Source organism: Emydura macquarii, unplaced genomic scaffold (assembly GCF_026122565.2).
Source record: "Emydura macquarii macquarii isolate MOO-44397 ecotype Brisbane River unplaced genomic scaffold, CSIRO-AGI_Emac_v2 contig_2184, whole genome shotgun sequence".
NCBI classification, from domain to species: domain Eukaryota; kingdom Metazoa; phylum Chordata; order Testudines; family Chelidae; genus Emydura; species Emydura macquarii.
Genome location: NW_027132321.1, coordinates 2,576,059 through 2,599,550, shown reverse-complemented (window position 1 = coordinate 2,599,550; position 23,492 = coordinate 2,576,059). Strand labels below are relative to the sequence as shown.

The following is a 23,492-nucleotide window of genomic DNA, read 5'->3' as shown; positions in this document are numbered from 1 at the left end:
CGCTGGGATAAAAGACCTGAGGCATGGTCGTGGTTGGCCTGGGTTGGCTGGCTTGGGTTCAGGCTGCAGAGTTAAAAATTGCTGTGTAGACGTTTGGGCTTGGGCGGGAGCCTGTGCCCAAATATCTACACAGCAATTTTACAGCCCTACAGCCCCAACCTGTAAGCCTGAGTCAGCTGATCTGGGCCAGCTGTGGGTGTTTAATATCTGGGGAGACATACCCTGTAGGTCTTGTCCTGCATGGCCCTTCTGCATGCCTTCCTCAGTTCCTTGTGCAAGTCCCCTAACACTTTGCTTATTTAGGCCCTCATTCAGCAGAGCACTTAAACGCATGCTAAAGTACTTGGGGTTAAATCGTGTGTTCAAGTGCTTCGCTGGGATGGACCTACGCACATGCTTGAGTGCTCTGCTCAACTAGGGCTATACGTCTTTCTGCAAAAAAACCCCGCAGCATCAAGTCTTAGAGCCCAGCTCATCTGACTCAGGCTTACGTTCTGGGGCCAAGAATAGCAGTGTAGATGTTCCTGCTTGGGCTGGAGCCCCCGCTGTGACACCTAGTGATGGGGGGTTGAGTCTCAGAACCTAGGCTTCAGTGATATATATAACTCCATAGCGTGAGCCCAAATCAGTCACCCAGGCTCTGAGACTCACTGCCATGCTGTGTGGGGTTTTTTTTTTTTTTTTTTGCTGTGTGGACATACCCTATAAGACCCACTTCTACCAGGCTGTCTACAGTTCATCTAATTAATTTGTATTAAAATAACACTCTTCTTCCCCTTCTCCTAATTTGTCCATTTGTCTTTAGACTGTGATCTGCACAGGGCAGGGACCATGCCTTCTTGAATGTCTGCAAAGTACCTGGCACATTGTGGGTGCTGGCATAAGTAATAAAATGTCCCAGTTTCTGTTGCTTTCTAGAAAGTTGTCTTTTATGACAGTAATAGTAGAAGAAAATAAGAGGGTGATTTAATTCTGTTTTTCTAGAAACGGGTCCTTTTCATTGCCTAGACTTGCCCTGTTGCTCTTCTCAAATATTCTGTAATTTGGGGTTGCTGCTTATTCCAACAGCTGCCTAATAAATCAGAAATCATTCCTTTGCCCTGCTGTGTATCTATTTTAAATACAGTAGATAGCTTTTTGTGCATGTGTGTAAGCTTTTTGTGCATGTGTGTAGGGCAGTTCTATTTAATCCTGTCCTATTTGACTGATATAGTACTAAACATATGCTGGTCAAAATGCTGTCTACTGCATTTGCCCTATATCTTAAGGGTGCCTGTTGTGATTGCCTAGTGGCTTTCTTGGCCCTTTTAACTGGATGTTTATAAAATAAGTGCCGGTATATTACTCAGTTCCCCAGGGAGGACTTTTACTTAGAAGATTTCAGTTCCCAGGTTGTCCATCTGGCACCCATCACAAGCACTGATTTCATTTAAAGACAAAGAACAGAAAAAAAATCTATTTATCCACAGCATGGATAGCAGCAATACAGATTTCTTAAACTGCTCAATGAATGTGCTCCATCACTGAGCTGAAAGAAGTACTTTTCAACCAGAGGAATCCCTGCATACACCACTGAAATGTAGTCACTGCTTAACAGCACATAGTACCACTACACAAAGTTATGGGTGAAAATGAATGATACTGTGTTTAACTGAAATGTAAGGGGAATTTAGATGGGCATAATATAATTATCCAAATGAAAAGCTGACCAGGATACTGCATAATAATGCCTGTATGAAAAGCCCCTAGCCCTCTGTTGGTGAAGTATAAACAGATATTAATACTCCTGCAAAAGTGCCATGGATAATTAAAGCATTCAGATACTACAGTAACAGGCCAGATGAGTACCTAGATTAATCACAAGTGCGCAAGGTCTTAGCTTCCTTTTGCATCCAAAAGAAGTAGCTGGGATATATTGTAGAAAAGTGAGAAGTAATTATTGTAATACCCCTGTCTGAAACTTTCTCGCATGTATTTTTTACTATAAATAAGAAGTGAATCTAAGCCTTAACTTGATTACTTTGCTTTTGAATGAGAGGGACAGAGTGTGGAGTTATAGAAAGAAAGGGTAGACTGGATAAAATAAACTGCTTTTATATTTCCCTTAAAAGCTATTTCCTTTTAAATCCTAAGAATAGATCTTCCTTTCCATATTACCCACAGTTAAACTAACAGAAATCCCCCTTCTTTTTTCAGTCCAAAATGATGGTTTTGAAAAAAGGAAGCAAATGTCTGAACTCAGAGAAATTTTCAAGTGGAAGAACTTACGTAAATAAACTGTGCTCAAAACTTTAACCAAAAACATATTGCCAGCTAATTTCAGAGTATAAATATTGTTCACATGTTTTTAGATATTTGAAGTTGCCATACTTGGAGAATCCTCTACAGATTGATTTTAGTTTTACAGTTTTTACAAAGTTGAAGTCTATGGAAGTGGCAGGTGCTCATCTCATCAGCACTGGAGAAACAGCCCTAAGTTGTGTAAGATTGGGCACCCAAAGTTAATTTTGATCCCAACCTCTCTTACTCAGGTTCCCCATCTGTAAAATCTGGGTGGTGGGGGAGGACAGTGATACTGAATATAGGCAAGATCTGAGATACAGCACTTAAAATGTCCCAGCCACAGGCGGGTGAGTAAGGCCTTGTCTTCAGGTACGGTACTATAATGGCACTGCTATGCTGCTTTAGTGAAGATGCTCCGGTGCTGATGGGAGAGCTTCTCCGTAGTCAATCCACCTTCCTGAGAGGTGGAAGCTATGTTGGCGGGAGAAGCTCTTCTGTCGACATAGCACTGTCTACACAGGAGTTCGGTCAGTATAACTGCATTGCTGAGATGTGTGAATTTTTCAGACCCCTGAGTGACATAGTTATACCAGTATAGGCCTGTAGTGTAGACCTGGCCTTTGTACTGTTTGCATATTACAGCTTTCGAAAATGAGGCTCAAATCAAAAGGGTGATAGGTGCAAAATCATGTAAATGAATTGGCAAAGAAAACATGGATGCATCTTTAATATTAAAATGGCATATTGACTTAAAAAACCAACAACTGTGTCAAATTCAGGTCATGATAGGTAATGGATAGGGCACTGGACTGGATGTGAGAAGACCTCCCCGGACCCCAGTGACTTGCTTAACATGGTAGCGAGGACTACGTCAAGTATTTTTTCAGTCTCTGGGTTGCATAAACTTTAGTTTAACTGGTCAGCCCAGAGAGGATGTACTCCCTTTGGAAAGAGCCTGCATGTAACATTGCCTGTGATTTTCTGTATACCTAGTGCGTTGCGTGCATTGCTGCTGTGGTCTGGTTCATTAATAACTTAACTTGTTCTTGCAATTTTTGTACCATAGAAATCAATTTGCCTTCGTGTTCACTTCTCCCTAGCTACCCTGCTTTTCCACCACCAACCAAAAAAAAAAGATTTGTGCCTTTGTAGGATATAGTAGTTGAGACCAGACTTGGCTGCTCTGGACTCTTGGTTTGCTTTGCTTTCCTTTCCCTTCCTCCATATTACCAAGTGCTCTGACAGTTTGTTCTCAAAATGCTAGTATTTCCTGTTTAGATATAGTTATGCAATTATATACAGACTTATGAGGACTACTTACTTTAAGCCATTAAAGATCAGAGAGACACAGAATGTATTAATCCTGATTTTAATGTGGTTTTAAAAAAAAAGGCATTCAAGTGCTCTGATATCACAGCAAAGGGGGCATAAGGATACCTAGAGAGATGAGTAGATGACCATTCTGCCTGGCATGAGAAACTTGCATTGGGATAGAGTTCCTGTTCAGAGCAGGGGGTGGAGTCTTACCTGCAGCTTCGAGAGAGAGATTTGGTTTGGTCTAGGTTTAGCATGGTCCTGTGTGAATTAATAGGTAGAGCCTCAAGCTACAAAACGTGGAGTGAGGCTTCTACTACTACTAATAAACAACACTTAGCACTTGCAGGGTGCCTTTCTTCTAAGTGCTTTACGAAGGAGGCATCATTGGCCTCATTGTACAGAGCAAACTAAGGCACAGAGAGGGGAAGTGACTTGCCTGAGGCGTGTCAGTGATTAAGTAGCAGAGCTGTGAATAGAAGCCTAGAGTGCTGACTCCCAGTCTGTGTACCACTGAACCACAGTGACTCACTCATTAGACAGTCTCCTAGTCAAGAGAATCAGCTGCAACTCTTCTTTCGGTAAGAGCTGCTGGGGTAATTTTGCAGGGAGCTGGAGTGCTTTTTCCATAGGGCCCAGTGAACAGAGTAATTTGCAAAATATTTTACTCTTTTATGTGGCTACAGATACATACATTGTAAAACACACTAGCCACATGACATACATACTAGAACGTATGAGATTCTGATTTGTGTCCAGCATTCATAAATTATGTATCTTTATGTTTAATTAAAAGGAAGTGACCAGAGTAGATGACGAGATTTGGCCTAACAGGTTTCTTCTCTCTGATTTTTGTGTTGTATTGTGTATCTATCGCCACATAAGCATGGATGGATGGTTTGTGGTTAAGGCACTGGTCTGGGACTCTGACAAACTGGGTTCGATAACCAGCTCTGCCATAGACCTGTGTGACTTTGGGCAGGTCACTTAATCTCTCATCTTCAATATCTGCATCTGCAAATGGGGATAATACTTTCCTATTTCACAAACACAAAGATAAATTCATTGTTGTTTGAGAGTCACCCAGATCCCACAGTGAGTAGACAGCTATTTGGGTATTTTGGTCTCATTCAAAATGCTGATTTTCAAATAATCTTACTTCTGTAAAGAATTCTTGTAGGTTGTTACTGTATTAGCTCTTTAAATATAGTATCCAAGATTTATTTATATAATTCTAATTGTAAAGGGTATTGATACCTTAGTGGCCATAAAATGTAGCCTTCTATATAAATCAGCCTGACCTAAAAATGTTAGTGGCACTTTCCTTTTTGGGGTTTTTTTTTTTTTTTTTTTGTCTCAGAGGACAGGACTTCAGAGATGATATTTGCAATAATTAATGCAGCATAATTTTCTCCACTGACATTAAATGTGGTAGAGGAAGAGTTCTACCAGCTAACACTGCCTGGGAGCCCCATTGCAGATAATCAAGTGTTGCAAATGAATGAGTAAAAGGAACGAATAAGCAAAAAACCCAAGAGTATTTCAATGCTAAAATTACTTCTATTTATTTTGACAAGTGTAGTTTGTTAATTTCCTGTGGCACTGTACTAATCTATTAGGATACATTTTGTTAAATTAATATAGCTTCATGTGAATATTCAGTGATGAGCTCACTGCAGTACTGTCTCAGCTGTTAAAACTGAGCATTAAGGGCCTGATCCAGAAAACACCCATTCCCCTGTCCCATCCCGTGTCTCTCCCCCCACCACTACACACATAAGGACTCACCTACGTACTTTGGTAGGTCAGGAGGAAGGTAGATCCATTGTAAATTGTACTAGCTTAAAAGCTAGACAGTAATAAAACACAGAGATTAAGTAAAACCATTCTTGTGTGTGTTACTCAACATTGGATCACAGGTCAAGTGTGTTACAACAAAAAGGCTTAAAATTGAGTATTTAAGCAGCAGGACTGCAGTATGCAGACATATTGCACTGTAGGAGGAAACTAGACCTTTAAGCAGTACACCAGGGTCTGATTGACTTCTCTGTCACAATCCTGTCCTACCACCCAGGGCAAAATGTTATAAACGTAACATTCTAAAATAAAGTCTCGTCCTGAAGTGGCCATCCATTCCTTTCCTGATGTTCAGAGCCAATAAATTCAGTGGGCTACATTTTAAAAAATGCACGTGCTACTCTCGGTGTACACCTTCGTATGTATTTTGTTTCGTGCACACAGATTCTGACTTGCACATGCAGATTAGGGTTTGAGCAAACTGGATGTGTTCAAAAGTGCATGTACATTTACAAAATTTTGCATATTCCCATCAGTGCTTCTGTTAGTGTTTTTATAGTGAGGGACTGTTTGATCCTCTAATCAAAACAAGTTAGACCTGTTGTTTTTGTTTTATCCCTCCTGGTAATTTTAGGTAATGCTTTTAGTTTTGTGTCTTTCTCACCCTACGTCATTTTTGAACTTAAAACAAATGAGGATGTATGTCATTCTGTTCAAGAACATAAACTCCAAGTAATTTAGCTACAGAGCATCTTTGGAATTCAGGACCAGTTTTCCATTAATAATACTTTATGTTCATGGAGCAACTTTCTTTTCAAGAATTTAAGTAGGTTACATGCTTCACCCTAATTTATGGATGTATAAACCGAGGCACAGACAGGTTATAAATGAGCTGTCCAAGGTCACATAGTGAATCAGTGGCAGAGCTGGGAACACTGTCCATGCCCCCTGTACACTGTTAACTCCAGTGAGCAAGTTGGCTTATTTTTATATCAGTTACAGGGAATACATCTTTATTTTTACAACAAAACGTAAAACTGTAGTTAGAAAGGCCCATAAATCATGTGGCAAAGTTAGTTTGAAATCCCTTTGAGAAACTAAACCAATCCAGTTTCATAGCATTCATATTTCTGAATCCTTACTTGGGAAGAAAGTGCTATCTTACTTGGGGAAGAATGAACAGATAATTAGCTGGTGAGGTAATTGTTTGCTTGGGCTCTGTTGATGGGGCAGCCAAGCGTGGCTTATAATGTAAACATAGTGTAAAATGTTTATCACTGGCTTTGTCATTCTCTTTATTTCTCAGGGCATCTTGATGAGAGTGAGAAATTTTCTGGTGCTGCGTAGTGAGTTCAGGGAGTTGAGAGATTTCCATAAAAAGGCACAGGCATTGCTTGGAAGAGCAGAGAGGTTTCTGACTTGGCAGCAGTAAGTTAGGCCTGACCTTTTTCAGAAAGAAAATATTGACCTCCTAAATCATTCCCTGTTGGGGGTGGGTGGGTGAAGTGAACTCTTGTACTTACATTTCACTGGTTCAATTTTCTTATTTAATTGCTTGTAGTTTTATGCAATTAAATGTTGGGAGGGGGAAGGGAAGGGAAGGAAAAGGTGCCATAAGCAGGTAGTAATATTTTGTGCAGCTAGATTTTAGGGAAGAATTGTTCCTTTTAATGGATGGATATATATCAAGATGGCTGTTTATCATTACAACAAGCCATTATCACCATCAAAGTTCCACATTTGACCCTCTTTCTTCCCAAACACCTGAAAGAAAAGATTTACTTTTCAGTATTCCAGAAATGAATTCCGCAGTCAGACTTCTCACAAGTTTCCTGAAATACTTGAATAATTTAAAGTCTATAAAACGAACAAAAGGTAAATCCGAGCCCATATGATATTACTGTGTTGAATAGAAACGATAAAAAGATTTCGTACATATACCAGCATCCTGCTGAAGATATTGGTGAAAAGAATATTGTGGGCTTCTTTTTTTAATTTGATGGTTAATGCACTGAGTACAGTAAATTACAGCCATCAAAGGACACATTCGCATAGGTACCCAGGTTTAAAATAAAAATCTTTTTGCTGCTGTTGAAGAGATTTTTGTGCTTAGCTATACAAAATAGTCTATCTCACAAATAAACATGCTATGACAGTGGTTCTTTGGGAAAACATGTAATGTTTCTGAGGTTATGCTTATAAACATTGCTCCTAATTCCATGCTTTCCCCCTATATTTCAGATTGCCTGAATTTGAAGAGACCGCATCATGCGTGAGTACAAGTTAGTGGTCCTTGGTTCAGGAGGCGTGGGGAAGTCTGCTTTGGTGAGTGGACACTCAGTAAATGATTTGAAAATTGCACATTGGAGGGCAGTCTCAAAAATTATACCAACGTCTGGTGGCAAATATTTTTATTTTATAATATGGGGACATTTTTGTTACTTCCTACATACACAGCAGTATATTGAATAATCGCTATTGAACTGCTCAAGTAGTTGTAAATTTATTAAATTTAAAATTTCCAAATCTTTAAAGGTGGAGCACTGAGATTATTTTCAGTGAAAAGACCTAAATTACTATTTCATTTTTAGTTTTTACATATATAACCTAGCGTATAAATATATCTCTTCTAAGTGGCAAGCATGTAATCTAGAATAAAATGAAGCACAGCGTGTTGGCTTGAATGATAGTGAATTGGTGATGCCTCAGGCGCAGGATAGGTGGCTTACCTTGAAGGCTGTGTGTTTTCCATTGCAGATGGAACTAAACTAAAACTGCTATGGCAGGAAACAGCAGACCACTGGTAGTGTAGAAGAATAACAGTGGACTGATGGTGCTGCTCCCTCCTGAAGTATGAGTGTTGCTTCTCAGTGGTTTGTGTTGCAGTGCTGACAGCAATGCCAGTGCACTATAATGGAGACTTCAGCACTGAACATGCAGTTAGCTATGTATGACTTAGAAAGAGGCTGTTATTTATATTCTGTTCCGCGTTTGAACGAAAGTTTAGTATACAATGTAGTGGTGTTTCACTGCAAAGCCTCCTTTCTTGTTTCAACTCCTACTTCCCAATGTGATGCTGATTGTGCAACACTTTTCTTTGCTGTGCCTTCTGGCTCTAATGGCAGTACAACAGAAAGCCTGTAATAGTAACTAATACACAATTATTTTAAAGCTTTCTTTTAATAGTCATTTGTTGTGTGATGTATTTCTACTCCCTTCTAATGGCAAGTGACATCCTTTGAAGAATCAGTGAGAAAGTAAAATTGCCAGCGTCTGGCTGCAAATGTCATATGTATAATAGGAAAAAACACAAAATGAGTAAACGAGCAAGTTCCATGTTAAGGGGGAGTGACATAAGTAACAGAGCACGGTGAGTCTGGGAGTCAGGAAATCCTGAATTATCTTCCCCTGTCTGCCTCAATTACCTTACATATAAAGTGCGGGGACTACTTACCTACCTCACAGAAAGTGGTGTGGAGATCAGCAAATATTGTAAAGTGCTTGGAAGATGAAGAATACTACATAGATAGAGCCACAGTGTAGTTAACCGTAAATACAGTGATGTTTTTATGTAATGGGCATTCTTGTACCTGGTGAAAAAAAGAATTAATTTTCAGAAGTGTTGACCCTCTGCAGCTCCCAGGCTGTTTGGCTGGAGCTGTGTTTGAACAGTTTCTTCTGAAAATCAGGCCCTGTGGATTCAGTTAGTAACTTTCTTCATGAGATGCACCATATGTTTGATTACAGAATGAGTTGTGTCGGGATAGCACAGTAGACGGATAAGAGGTTGGGAGTAGTCTGCCAGGTTCTAGTGCCCCTTTGTTAAAGACCAGTTTACAAACATGGGAAAATTATTAACAGTATACAAATGAGAGACAATTGTTTTTTTGAGTCATGAATGAATCACATTTTCCGGTGTTAGCCTCCTAACCAAAAACAAGTCTCTTGATACTTTTTGGGAGTAACCATTAAGAAATCTCACCACAATGTAAAGGAGTGCTGCCTGTTGTGATTAGGCTCCTGTTGCCTTATATAACACCATTGCTTATTGCATTACTAATGATCTAATTTACAGTGGTATTTCTGGGATCTTCTATCTGAAGAGACATTTGAGACAACAACCATACAGTGTGATAGAGAAATGGCAGAAAAGAGACTTTAAGTCCTCCTAGACCAGTGGTTTTCAACCTTTTTTCATTTGAGGACCCCTAAAACATTTGAATGGCGGTGCAGACCCCTTTGGAAATCGTAGACGTAGTCTGCAGACCCCCAGGGGTCTAGACAACAGAATAGGCTTACCATGTGAGGTAGAATGATTTTTGTGTGAGGGCACACGCCTCCTTTCTGCAGGAAATCTTCTCTTAACACGAAAATTGTTTTCTTCCTAGTTTAAAAGAAACCAGTAGGTATTCTGTCTGCCTTTTGCAGATACCTAGCTGTATGCTACTCTTTCAAAATTTGAAACCATCTGTTTAGGAGCAATAGTGTGTTTGAGCTCTGTTTTTACACACACACACACCCCACCCCACCCCACCTCAGCTTTCTACCTGAACAAAGTGAGGCAGCTGTAAGAGCAAGGTTGTGACTGAAGAGAATTTTTATGTAAAACACATTGGCAGGAGAGATTGTTGATCTATTTATTTTTCCTTTCAGTCGGCAGTGATAAATACTAGATTGTTGGCATTTATCCCTCACTTTATATTTTTAAAATTTTTAAAAAATATTAATCAAAGCTCCCTACAATCCTGCAATGTAAGTTTAATCCCTATTTAATGGAGTAGGAAAATGAGGCCCAGGAGGTGGCTGCTACCTGTATTTACATAGTAAGTTAGTGACAGATTAGCATTAGAATTTAGTAGCTCACAAACCCAAGTTTTAGATTATGTAATGGTATCTGGTTGAAACAAACCAAAACAACCATCCTGAAAATAGAGCAGTTCAGAATTTCTCAAATTGTGATGGGCAGAGATCTGGCTACTTACACTCGGTGCTACTGTCTTCTTATTTTCTGCTATTAAATCACATTAAAAGATGCTAAAAACCTCACTCTTCTATATAAGTAAATGCAGGGATGCTCTTCAATCACAAATGGGAGAGGAAATGTCTAAATCCACATGCCTTTCTATTCAGATATGCTATGGAAAAAAATTGTGAAGCCCTGGAATAGGTGAACATGTATTTCATGCATCTCAGTGGGGAAAAGTAGACAATCATAGTATGGTTGGAGGAAGAGCAAAAGTTGCCATCCAAAAGCCCTAAAAGAACAGAGTAAAAATATAGAGGTCCTTTACAAAATAAAATAAATACTGGATGTCCAGACACCAGCCATGTCAAAAGCTTCCTATCCTGGTTTCACTTTGACTGCATGCATAGCAGAGGAAAGAACTTCAGCTTTGAAACCAGGGCTATCTCCTTTCTTCTATTTTAATATAAATTGGGGTCTGGTGTAGTGTTCTCGTTGGTTTTTATTCATTTTTTGATTTTTATAAAAACAAAAGTACTAAATGGTGAATGACTTACAGATAGTATTTAAATCTGTCATTCTAAAATCCTGGTCTCTCTCTGAATGTGTCACTATTCGTATTTTATTTATTCGTGTTATCTTAGCATCTGGGAGCCTTAATCATGGGCCTGGACCCCGTTGCCCTAGGCGCCATACAAACACAGAACAAAAAAAATTGTTCCTGCCTTAAAGAGCATACAGTCTAAGTTACTGCACTTTAATAAGACCAAGATGCTCTGAATAAGTACAGAGGCTTTCACAGACCTGCTTTTCAGTGTTGCCAACCTTCCAGATTTTATCGCGAGTCTCACAATATTTGGTGGTTTTCCTAAGGCTCAGTTCCTTTGTGAGATTTTGTGGGACACTCAGCTTTCACTTTAAAAAATAAATAACTTTCTATCCCTCAGGGTTACGAAGAAAATCTTGAAAATATAACGTGAACCTTGAAGGCTCAAAACCTAAAAACCCAAATTTTATTATTTTTAAAAATCTTTGTGTGTGTGTGGGGCGGGGGCTCATGATTTTGAATGGTTGGCGGTGCTGACATGATGCAGAATTTATACTATTCTGTTTTTGAAGAGCTGCTACTTGAAGGTCGGTAGACCATGTTTGAGTTTATTTTTTAACTGTTTTCACTTTTTTCCAGACTGTACAATTTGTTCAGGGAATTTTTGTTGAAAAATATGACCCCACAATAGAAGATTCATACAGAAAGGTAAAGTATAAAATGGTGCTGTTTTCTATCAACTTTTAGGATCTGATCCCATGTCTTTTTAAAAAAAATTCAAGCAAAACTTCTCTGTGTCGCTGGGGAATTTTGTCTGAATAAAAGGTGTGAGTTTAGATCTATATTGGTGTAGTATTGTTGGCTTGTTAGGCTCCAGTCCTACAAATTGATCCATGCAGCTGGTTCCTTGTGCCTGTACGGAGCTCTTTGAAGGATCAGGGCCTTAAGGTATGTTTACACTGCGATAAAAGACCTGTGGCATGGCCGTGGCTGGCCCAGGTCAGCTGACTCTGCCTCATGAGGTTCAGACTGTGGGGCTATAAAATTGCAGTGTAGATGTTCAGGCTTGGACTGGAGCCCTGGCTTTGAGACCCTGCAAGGTGGGAGTATGCCCAGGCTCCAGTCCAAGTCTGAAAGTCTAGACTGTAATTTTTAGGCCCACAGCCCGGGCTGAGACTTGGTGCCACAGGCTTTTTATCACAATGTAGATGTACCCTTAATGTCATGCAGTCTTACTTCATAGTATGCTGACATAATACTGATTGCCATTTGAAAATAAATTAATCAGAATTTACCATTCTGTGGCATTTGCAATGTTTCCTACTGTACGTAAAGGAAATAACACAAATATCACAGATTTAATTACTGCAGTATGGTAATTTTTTTTTTAAAGAAACAACCCCTTCACTGTTTAGTTTAAATAGATGTTGCTTATTTTGAAGGCATATGAAGTTTTTCACTGTCTTTCTGGAAATAAGCTTGCCGTTACAAAGAAGAAGCCTTTGTTAGACTCCTTGACACAGGGGCTTGATGTAATTCTAGCCGTGAGCTGCATTCTCCACTCAGATAGATGTCAGGAGCCCCATTGTCTAGGAGATTAGAATAATTGTTGTCATAATTAAAGGCCCCAAACCAGAAAACGAATTGTGCGTGTGACAATCAAGTGAAAAAATTGTTAAGTCAAGAGTTGCTTTTTCTGGAATTACCCTTTTTGATCTGAAATGATTTTTAGTAAGTGGGACCCTGAGAAAACGTAACTGTAGTTATACAAGGTTTGGTTTTGGTTTTGGGGGGTTTGAGGGGAAATGAAGGAAAACATAAGTTAAAGGGATCCTTAGTTTCTAATTCTGTATGTCTCACACTAGCACATTTTTGAGGATATGAAAATTGCTTGTTTCTTCCTTTTTTTCCAGCAAGTGGAAGTAGACTGCCAACAGTGTATGCTTGAAATCCTCGATACAGCAGGCACAGTAAGAAAAATCTCTCTAAAATATGGAATTTTTAATGTTAAAAATGAGATTGCATTTTAAAAGCAGGAATTGTCATAGGAATAGCCCCATCCTATCAAAAGAAAAATTTTAAATTGACTGCTGCTGTGCTAAACTGCAGTGTTTTGTTAAATAACCCAAAAGACAATGTGGTGAAGCTGTCACCTGAACATGACCAAACCCAGGAAAACTGCATACAATCACTGCACTCTTGAGTGAACTCGCATAGAAAAATGACTAAAATACAAAAACACCCTCTCACCAGTGGGCGAACACTTTTCACAAAGTGATCACTCTGTATCTGACTTATCAGTCCTCATCCTCAAAGGAAACCTGCACTACAGTTCGGAAAGATGAGCCTGGGAGCTTAAATTTGTAACTTTGCACTAAAAATCCTGGTCTTAATAAAGACACTAGATTTATTGCTTATTATAACAACCTGTAACCCACTAACCCCCTTTTTTTGGTCCTATGACTACAGGGGTGTTGAAGGGCCACTTCATCTTGAATGGTCTCTTGCAACATGTGCTAACTACTTATGCTAAACCATCTGTTCGATCTTGTATGTAGCTTTGACGCTCTTAGTACCTTACCCAGACTGGAAGAAGAGCTATGTGCAACTTGAAAGGTTGTTTTTCCCATCAAAAGAAGTTGGTCTTATCAAAGAAATTACCTCACCTTGTCTTTTTAGTGGTGTTACTCAGCTAAATTTCCCTTACAGATGGGATATAAATGGCTTAGTGCTCCTCCAAGTTGTAAACACCATCTTATCATCAACTCTGCATAGGAGTCAGTTGGTATCTTTAGAACACAGTGCTATAATTTGAGGATGATAATTTGTAATTAAGATGTTATGCTCATGTCTAGAGCTCTCAGTGTGCTGGGCACCGTACAAACACACACAGAAGATATAGTCTGTACCCCAAAGAGCTTGCACTCAGAGGCATGAGGGACATAACTAGCAATAGGAGGATAAGGTGGGTGCGTGGGTGGGAGGGTGACCGTCGTAAATACACACCATTCCATAAGCTAACAATGGGCATGACTTGAAGGTCCTGCATCATTGAAACAGTGGGTTTTTTTGTTTGTTTGTTTGTTTGTTTTTTTCAAACAAACAAAATTCCTTGTCAAGTCACTGCCTTTGTGTCTGCTGCCTCCTTTCTTAGAGCACTTTCCTACAGCAAACAGGACCTGCCACGCCATGGCTCTTCCCCCAGATAGTGCTGGAAGGGACATTCTTCTCTGTCAGCTGCTTTCAATGTTAGGGAGGGCAGGATGAAACACAGCATGTCCAGAGCTCACATTTGAAGGGAGGCGTCTCCTTCGCAAAGCTGAGGAAGCCTTCCCAACCCCTCCTCAGACCCTGTGTGACTGGGGTGGCAGTTTGAGCATATAAGGGCCTTGTGCCTCCTGGGGGCCAGGTCAGCTCCCCTGTTGCTGCTTTTCTGTGCTGCCCAGCTGTTCCATGTGTGAGGGAATCCTCTGGCATCCCCCGCCCGCATCTACTAAGAGCTTTGTAAAAGCTCACCAACCCTCTTTATCATCCTGTGGGAGGGTGTCACTAGGTAAACAGACTTTAATGGTTGAGAACACTATGGGAGGAGGATCTGCTTCTTAAAAGAGCTTTAAAACACAATTGCTGTTTGTTTTGGGAAGCACTGGGATACCATGGTGTTGCAAGTAGCACAGACAGATAGAAATGCAAGGTATGTACGGTTAGAATTTCTAGTGAAGTTTCTTCCACTCAGTTTTACAAAAGCTGTTTCTTGGGTCTGACCCTAGATTCTCCAGCCTGCTTTTGCATAGCCTTATTTTTAACCAAACCTTCAAGACATTTACATTCAGCAAATCACTGTTGTACAATTACATGTGCTTAGATGTGAGCTCACTCTTTCTCTCACCCAGTGGTGTTCACAAAAAACCGAAAGTGTGCAGCATCTAGGCAGCCTGTGCACAATAGTAGAGCAGGGACCATATTTGCAGTCTGTCCCTTCTCTGGCAGTAAAATCTAATAGCTGGCTGACGCTGGACAGATAGTATACAATACTTGAAAGATTACTGCTAATGTGTTAACCAAGTCTTAACAGTATGCTCTATAGATTCTAGACCAGTGTTTCTTAACCTGGGGTTTTAGAGGGGTCGCAAGTGCAGAGCTGGTATTGGGGGTGGCAAGAAAGGCAATTGCCTGGAGCCACAGGGGCGCCATGAAACTAAGTTACATGCCTCAGCCCCGTGGGGGTGGGACTCAGGCTTCAGGGGTACAGTAGTTTGGAAAGGTTAAGAACCACTGTTCTAGACTATACATTCATCTGTATTTTTCGCTGCAAGATATGTACCCAATTTAATTCTGTTGCATCCCCTGCCTTTTTTCCTAAGTTCCTCTGCCCCCCTCCTGAGGGAGGGGCAAGGAAGAAGGGAAGGAATTGAGTTAATGTTTTTATTAAATTCATGTGCTTCATTGGATTTCTGTAAGGGGTAATAATGTAAAAGTCATGTTAGCTATTACATTCTTGTCTCTATTAGAATAAAAGGATTCCTTCTGAAATGTTGATCTGTATTGAATAGCTAATTAATTACCTTTCAAAATATTTGATTACAGGAGCAATTTACAGCAATGAGGGATCTCTATATGAAGAACGGTCAAGGGTTTGCACTAGTATATTCTATTACAGCACAGTCCACATTTAATGACTTACAGGACCTGAGGGAACAGATTTTACGGGTTAAGGACACTGAAGATGTAAGTAAAGGATTTTTTGCTTTGTGAGCCATTGAAATCTTTCTGTAACTAAACAAGCAGGCATCTGGTTTTTGCACAAAGTTGATGGATGACTGAAGAATACTGTTGCCTAGGAACATTATTTACGGTATATTAAAATTGTGTTACATGTAACACACACACAAAAAAAGAAGCTTTTTCTAAAACATTAACATTATTGAGCAGATTTTCAAGAGCTCAGCATCCAAAACTGAGGCTAGATTTCTCAGACACGCTTTTCTCCCATTGAGCACACAAATAACTTGGCCAGATTCTCAAAAGTGCTCAGCCTCCAGCTGTCCCTGGTGAGAACAATGGGAAATGCTGGTTGCTGAACTTTTTGAAAATCTGTCCTTAGTTGTTTTTTAACTTGGATTTTCTTTCCCAGGATTGCATTTTCTTTTTTCCAGATGGGCTATATCAGAATATTATTGTTTTTTAAAAAATTAAGCAAATTAATTACTGTGCTTTAGTTTCTTTTCCTCTAACTGTACCATAAATTGAGGAGGATGCTTACATGTGAAGGATAATCCTGAATGTATTGTACCTGGGCTGTAACTAGAAAAGACACGATCAGCTTATTGACCAAAAAAATTAATCGCATGTTTGCATTGTGTCACAACCTTAGTAATGGATAAAATTGGTTACAGCTGTTGTCAGGCTTTCTTTTTACTTTACATATATTTTTGTATGGCCTAAAGATGAGGCAGCCAGCACTGAAATGAGAGCTTGAGTATGTGGGAGGGACGAAATCTTATTGTTGACCACGCTTCTTACTTTTCTTCCAACTGTATGGATAATAATAATAGCATTGAGCAGTCTGCTTAGTTACATAGCCTCAGGTCATATTGCATGAGGCGGAGATTTATTTTGTATGACCTGTTACTCTAATGAATTCAGCCCCTCCTCCCCCCATATGAGTTCGCTTGACACATGACCAAGATCAAGGTCTTGCTTGCTTCAGTGTACGTTGGATGGGTTTTGTTTAGCTATAACCGTATGGAATACAGATAAAGAGCTTGTAGCAAAGAACTCTCCCTAATACACTTTTGAACTCAAACTTCATTTTGAAAACATGTTCAATTTCCTGTCTTAATAAACTGGATCGAAGTCAGTTTTCTTTCTGCAAGATAATTCCCCCAGCCCTCATTGGTGATTGAGAATACTTTTTTACTTTGCATTAATATCAGCCAAGTGATTTAGGGTGAGTGAAGAGTGTCATGCACCTCTTGTAACCTTCTAGCGATAGTGTTACATAGTAGCTGGCCTGGAGAATAAGAATTCATTTTGCACTTGCTTATCAGGAAGTCTTGATTCTAGATGCTGAGTAGTAGTTTGTTTTCTGCTTACTCAGACAAACTTTATTGCGGAACTCAAACCGTAACAGTTAATATTTGTAAGTCTCTAACAAACTCCCCATAGCAATCACATTTGTGCTTCATTGTGATCTTTACCTTGTAGAAATGAATGTCCAAGGCATGTGATCTGCATGCCTTTAGGGTTGAGGTGGTGATTGTTTCCATGGTCTTTTGGTCTACGGTCTCTGCTGAGACTGCCAAGAAGGATTTCATCTGAGGTAGCGTTTATGATGTGTGTACCTGCCCACCAAGAATTCATTTTCACATTGGCCAGCAAACAGCTGTCAGATGGGTAACTACTTTTAATGGCTACTGACCAGTGTGAGAACCAGAGTTTGAAAGGCTTTCTATTCCATTAACCGTAGTTCCCTGGAGAATCCTGTGCTTCTCTCTGTGTTGTGAAGGCGAGGACTTTGGTCTTTGAGGTCCTCTGGGCAGCAACTTGCATAAATCCTTCTTAGGCCCAGGTGAGGTGGGGTTGCTTCTGTTTATTTCCATTACTCCTTAGTCTAAAATCAACAAAAAATATTGCTGTATCTCAAAACTTGTCAGTGTTGGCTTTGAGCATTAAGGCCTTAAACTTCTGATTATTGCTGGAACAGCATATCATTAAAACTTGACTGACAGTTTGTCAATAATTATTTTTCCAAATACATATTTATCCTGCTGGTTTATCTGTACATGGTTGTTGCTAAGGCTGAATGGAGCAACATGTCTTGGGCTGTTTCCTGAGCACAGTACCGGTTTTCGTTACAGTGGTTTTGGACAGCAAACTTGAAAACGTGTGGGGCAGCTCCCATTGATTGCAGTAGGAGGAGGAGGGATTCGGGAGTAAAATCTTTCATACTGGGATGTCTAATTTTTTGGTCTAAGTCCATCTTGGGACTGATTTCAGAGATGCTGAGAGCCTGTAGCTCCCATTGATTGCAGTAGGATATGTGAGTGCTCAGCACTTATGTTAATCTGGCAATTTTTATTTAGATGGTTGGATTTAGGATCCCAGCTTTAGGCACCCATATGTGGGAATTTTGGCCTCAGACTCTGAACATGGCTGTTCTTCCTGAATTACAAGTGTGTGGGTCTGTGGTCTACTTTTATATACAGCTCATAAAACGCCTGAGATTTGTAAACTCAGGCCAGTTTTCTTTGTCCCTCCCACTGTTCTATTACAGGAGTCCCTATTTCCAAAAACCTTACAGTCCCAAGAGGGTCTAACAGCTGTGTAAATAATTTTAGTTTTAGTTTTTGAAAAATTCTCAGCTAATGATAGGAATTAATTATTGGTTGGTTAATTTTAGAGCACTTGAAAAAAAGTGAGGAATGATTTTAAAAAAGAACATACACTGAATCCTCTAGTTGGCAAAGCACTGATCAGCCTGTACATCATAGGAGGAAATTATATGCAGTAATGTCATGACTCTGGACCCTGTAGATGGAGCTCTTCTTGTCGTTAGAGGTTTTAGTTCTGTTGCCTGGGGCCTTCTATCTTTCATCTTGGATTTTTTTCATCTTAAATCTATATTTCCAAAACTTCGGATAGCGTTGAAGTGTCAGATATTTTACAGGACAGTGTTGGGTGAATGGTACAGTTGTGTGACTCTTATTTTATGCTTAGATGACAAGAAAGTGAAATTAAACTCTGTGACTAATACAGTTGTTAGTAATGTTTTCAAGGAATTATCCTGAGGAGTGTGAAAAAGATTTTGACCACTGACAACTTAAAAATATCTCCTTTCTTTGAAGTTGGATTGCTTTAGTCATTTATATGGTCCCTGTAAGTGAGGTGGGATGCTTGAGGTAGCTTCTCATTCACATATTGTTCCCTTATCTTCTTCTCATCCAGTTAAGAGTAGTGCTGATGATCAGTAAACGGAGCTGCAGTTGTTGCACATGTTTAGGCCAGACCATAGGTAAGCCATAGGCATTGTATTTAAATAGCCATTCATGAAAAAGCTATTTGAACAATGCAGTAGGCTGCTCTGGAGAAGGATAAACATACCGGGATGTTAAATGAGGGTAGTCCCTTAACTTTTGTATTTACTGTTAGATCTTCATTGTTCCTTAACCTTGGCTACCTTACTTTTCAGATTTTGATACCCTCTTTGGTTTAACGGGGTAAACTTTTTATTTAAGTAAAACCAATCTTCATTGCCTGGATTATGCTGGCTGCTAACATGATTCTCTTATTAGCAGTTAGGTCAATGCACTGAGCTGTTCAACCTGTGACACTGCTTGCAATGGCATTTCTACCATAGGTTGGTCAAACTAATCAGACCGTGGAGACTGTTACGTGAATTCTGCTGGATGAGAATGAAAACTTATTTATTCATTTTCATTAGTTGGACGTTAGTCATTGGATTCAAATTTCCAACCAGATTTTTTTCCGCTTTAAGCCATGTTCCTGTGAGAAAAAGAATACAGATCACTCTGTGTTTAGTGCTAGCAGAATGAGTCTGTTAAAGTTTCAGTATTTGAACTAATACATATTTTCTGTGCAACAAAAGTATTAATTGCTGTCTTGTGTTTGAATTACCAAATTATCAAAACCAAACTACATCAAGTTCAATTACTGTAATAAGCTAAAAATCTCATTGGTATGGAGCAATTAGTTAACGCTTGCCATTTAAAACCAGCTAACTATTGGCTCTCATATCTCCCCATATTTAGACACATTTATACCTTATTTATGTGTTCCATTTTTTCTACTTACACCACTTTTTAACATTATTTAGTTTTAGTAAGTTTTGAATGTGTTCCAATATTCCCATTTGTACTTCAGTTTCCATGGCTGGGAAAATGGATCATTTCTTTTGGTCTCATACAAAATGAAAGAGATTCTAATTAAGCATATGTGAATTGTGAATATTTAGAATGGTTTGATCTGAAACAGAGACTTTGTTTTGCCTGCAGCTTCTGTTTCATAACTTCTGGTTTTGCTGTAGTAAGCAAAACATAGTCCCCCCTCAAAAAATGTTGTCTGATCTCTTTTGAAACCATATTGTTTTGAGGTTTATGAAAACAGTCTTGAATGTAATTGACTAAGACTCTGCTTAAGAACAATTCTGTGCAAAATTAAGTATTAAATAATAGACATAATTTGAAAATTTACTGTACTTTATAAATTATTGAAGGAAATGTACAGCAACTTAATTTCCACCTGGAAGGTACAGGTCTTGTGGCATGGACTGGCATGCACACCCATTATCAGCACTTCTGTAATTTTGTCTCTTATAGTGAGTGCTTTTACACGGCTAGGAGGAAACGGTGGTATATGCATTGTGTGTGTAAGTAAAATGCTGCAATAGAATGTAATGCACATCTCGCTGTTACCTGTATGCTTAAAAATGCTCAAGGAACCAGAGATTTCTTACCTTAACTCCATGGGCATTTCAGGAGCTGGGATTTATGTAAAATGCAAATTTAAAAGCAGGCTTTAAAGAATGGTATGCAACCCAGGACTTTCTGCACTAGATTGTAGTTGCTTAAAGAGTTTGTTTACCGGAGTCGTAAAACAGATTAGAAATCTAATGTAATTAGACGTGCAGTTGTGGGAGCTCTTTTCTTTAGCATTCTTATACACTTTAAATATAAAGTCATACCAACTTTTTTGGCTTTCCTCCCTGCCATTTTAAATGTGTTCTTTCCTGGTGGTGGGCACGGATATCTATGAGTAGACCACAAGGCTGAAGGGAAAAGGAAAAGTCTTCTGAAATTCACATGTTGGTACCACCTCAAGGGTGTTTGACTGCTGGAGCCTGTTGGTAAAATGTTCATGGAAAAATTCACATTTTTTGGCTGAACTAATCCCGAGTGTTTTTTATGGTTATCAGATTGTCACAAGCTACTGAATGGGAGCATCTTATTGCTTGCCATGGAAGCTTTGGGGGGAGTATATTCTTTGAAGGGGAAATTTTTGTTTTATTGAATATTGACAACGTTTGGCTCTGTACAGTATATGACAAAAAGAGTCACTGCCCTGAAGAGCTTACAGTAGAACAAAATTTAACCAGTCATCTCCCAATGTGCAAGAGAACCCTTCATTTCCATCCATCATTTGCTTTATGTTCATTGAAAAACTGTTTCAATATTTGGATGTGTGTAAAGACTATTCCTTTCTGTTTGGCCTAATGCAAATAAACCAGTAACGAGTGTTTGTTGTAGCCAAGGTCACTTTGCTAAGGCTCTCCAGTTCCTGTAATGCTCCACAGGAAAGGTTAGCAGGGATCGTGGGCTCTCTTAGACCCTTCTTCTGTCCTGAGAGAATGGGCAGGTGACTCCTCAGACAGCCAACAGCCTGGTGAGCAGGTGGTAGCCGTTTAACAAATGGTTTACCCTCATTTTGTACCATACATACAGTTGTGTCCACTCTTTGAACCTCCTGAGCTGAGCTTAACTACAGTGGGCCTAGGCTTCAATGGTGCGGGTTACGCATAAGATTTTAATGCAGTAAGCATGGTTTTTGATGTTAAACAACATTAGTATCTATTGGCAGCAGTGTAATTACAGGAAGAAAGAAATGGCATTTCATCCAGTCGTACTAATCAAGACTCCTGAGAGTGTGTTACACAACAATTAGTTGCAATTTTTGCTCAGTTACACTAATATAAATAAATATGAATCAGAGAGCATTGTCCAGTACATATTCTTGCAGGAATCTTTCCATTTTGTGTTCATAGAGCTCTTAATGCACTGTCTCTTTTCCCATTAGGAGTGCAGCACCCCACTGCATGTGGAAGGCCAAGGATAGCCTTTACAATTTTCTTTTCCTAGGTGAATGCAACTAGTCCCTTTCGTTCCAAATCAAGACAGTGCTTTTCAAAGGTGGCCTCGTTTATTTTCTGTCACTTGACGACAGACTGGTGGGTCACTAGACCCGACAACATACAGCATGTATCTCAGGAAATAGGCTGTATACTCTGTTGTCTAAAATCAGTTAAGATGACAAGCAGTTTAACCTCTTGTTGCTTGAAAGCGTTTCAATAATAAATTATGTTTTTGACTAGTGTGGTGGTAGTGGACGACCTCAAAATGAACCTTGTTTAATGTAACCGTCTCAAGCTAGAGTATTTCCATGTATTTTAGGGTGTGGTTAATTGTCAGTGAAACTTGGTCATGGTGGCTGCATGCCACAGTTTTCCTTCAGCCCTTTTCCAGCAGGTACCTGAAGTGTAATCTAGTCTGTTAGTTCAATGTAGCTCTGACTCTCTGGGTTATATACTCCATTTTATATATTATTTCTTGTTCTTATGTAACGAAGCCCTGTCAAACCGAGACAGTGATTTTTTTTTTGCAGAAATAACTTGCCACTGGTGGCTTTTCTGGGCCAGCCCAGGTTCTATGCAGATTGTGTGTGTTGGAACAGTGTTTGCTCATAGGCTTCTCATTCTTCTCTCCGCACAGGTTCCAATGATTCTGGTTGGCAATAAATGTGACCTGGAAGATGAGCGTGTAGTCGGCAAAGAACAGGGTCAGAACTTAGCAAGACAGTGGTGTAACTGTGCCTTTCTAGAATCGTCGGCAAAGTCTAAAATCAATGTTAATGAGGTAACTACTGACTGTTTCATTGCTAGGCAATAGTGGATCACTTTTGTACTGTGTATATTCTAACTTCATGACCCCAGCATAAATATCACTAATGTAGTGTGCAGGCCATTTTATGAGTCTTGATCATCTAGGTTTAGGATACTTCTGGAGTCTTGATCTTGGCTACTGTAGCTGTATTCTGTTCATTGTAATCAAATACCCTTCCTCGGTCTCTCCAAAGTACCAAAAGGTAAGATGCGTCTCCGTTTAAATGGCTCCTGCACAGCCCTTCAGCCAGAAGTGGGGAGTATAAATGGAGGGATTTCACCCAAAATAAGCTTTATCAAATAGGATATGTTGAAAAGTTCCAGAGGGGTAGCCGTGATAGGATATATAACTATATAGGATATGTAACTTCTTAAGATAGCCATCTTCTGACTGCTGGTGTTTGCTTATTCCCCAGCATATTACTAGTTGTGTTGTCTGCTCTGCTCAAAATGAATTTGCTTTACACATTTTTGATGTCTGTATTGTAGTATCTTGCTGCCCTACCAAACAAGCAGACACCTTTCATTCTCTAAAAGGAAGAGTTCTTCTTCCTTCTCTCTTCAGCCGCTATTTTACTGTGGCCAAGTCCTAGCACAAGAGTGATGTCAGGGCAGTTTGTGACAGGTTTAACTGGAAAACACCTGTGCAAATAGGTGTGCCTTGCACTTCATTCTGCGGTCACAAGGCTCAGGTATTCAGGCTTCACCTGCTCTCCAGCAGTACTGAGCATTTCTAGGCTGACAGAGCCAAGGTTTGCAGCCGTGAAGGGTGAAGTACCCTCATTGTGGGCCCATACGGGGGAGGAAAGATCAGGAAAAGCAGTAGAACCTTGGATTGCCAGCTAATGTAAAGTGCAAAGCTAACAAGTCAGAAGAAGCGTACTCCATGCTGCACTAAGTGGCACTCGGAGTCG

At 39.6% G+C, this 23,492-nt stretch overlaps 1 protein-coding gene across 5 annotated transcripts in view; it reads left to right on the top strand.

Annotated features, from left to right (window-relative positions):
• RAP1A (RAP1A, member of RAS oncogene family) overlaps positions 1-23,492 on the top strand; it is a 64,414-nt gene that overhangs the window by 34,768 nt on the left and 6,154 nt on the right. For 4 of the 5 annotated variants that reach the window (XM_067558811.1, XM_067558809.1, XM_067558813.1 and 1 more), the window contains 5 exons: positions 7,636-7,719; positions 11,544-11,612; positions 12,818-12,874; positions 15,492-15,632; positions 22,409-22,552. In XM_067558811.1, coding sequence (XP_067414912.1) covers positions 7,663-7,719; positions 11,544-11,612; positions 12,818-12,874; positions 15,492-15,632; positions 22,409-22,552 — 468 coding nt within the window. In that variant the 5' untranslated portion in view covers positions 7,636-7,662. Of the gene's footprint in view, positions 1-6,761; positions 6,823-7,635; positions 7,720-11,543; positions 11,613-12,817; positions 12,875-15,491; positions 15,633-22,408; positions 22,553-23,492 lie in introns of those variants that run through there. The other variant, XM_067558812.1, reaches the window with a different exon arrangement.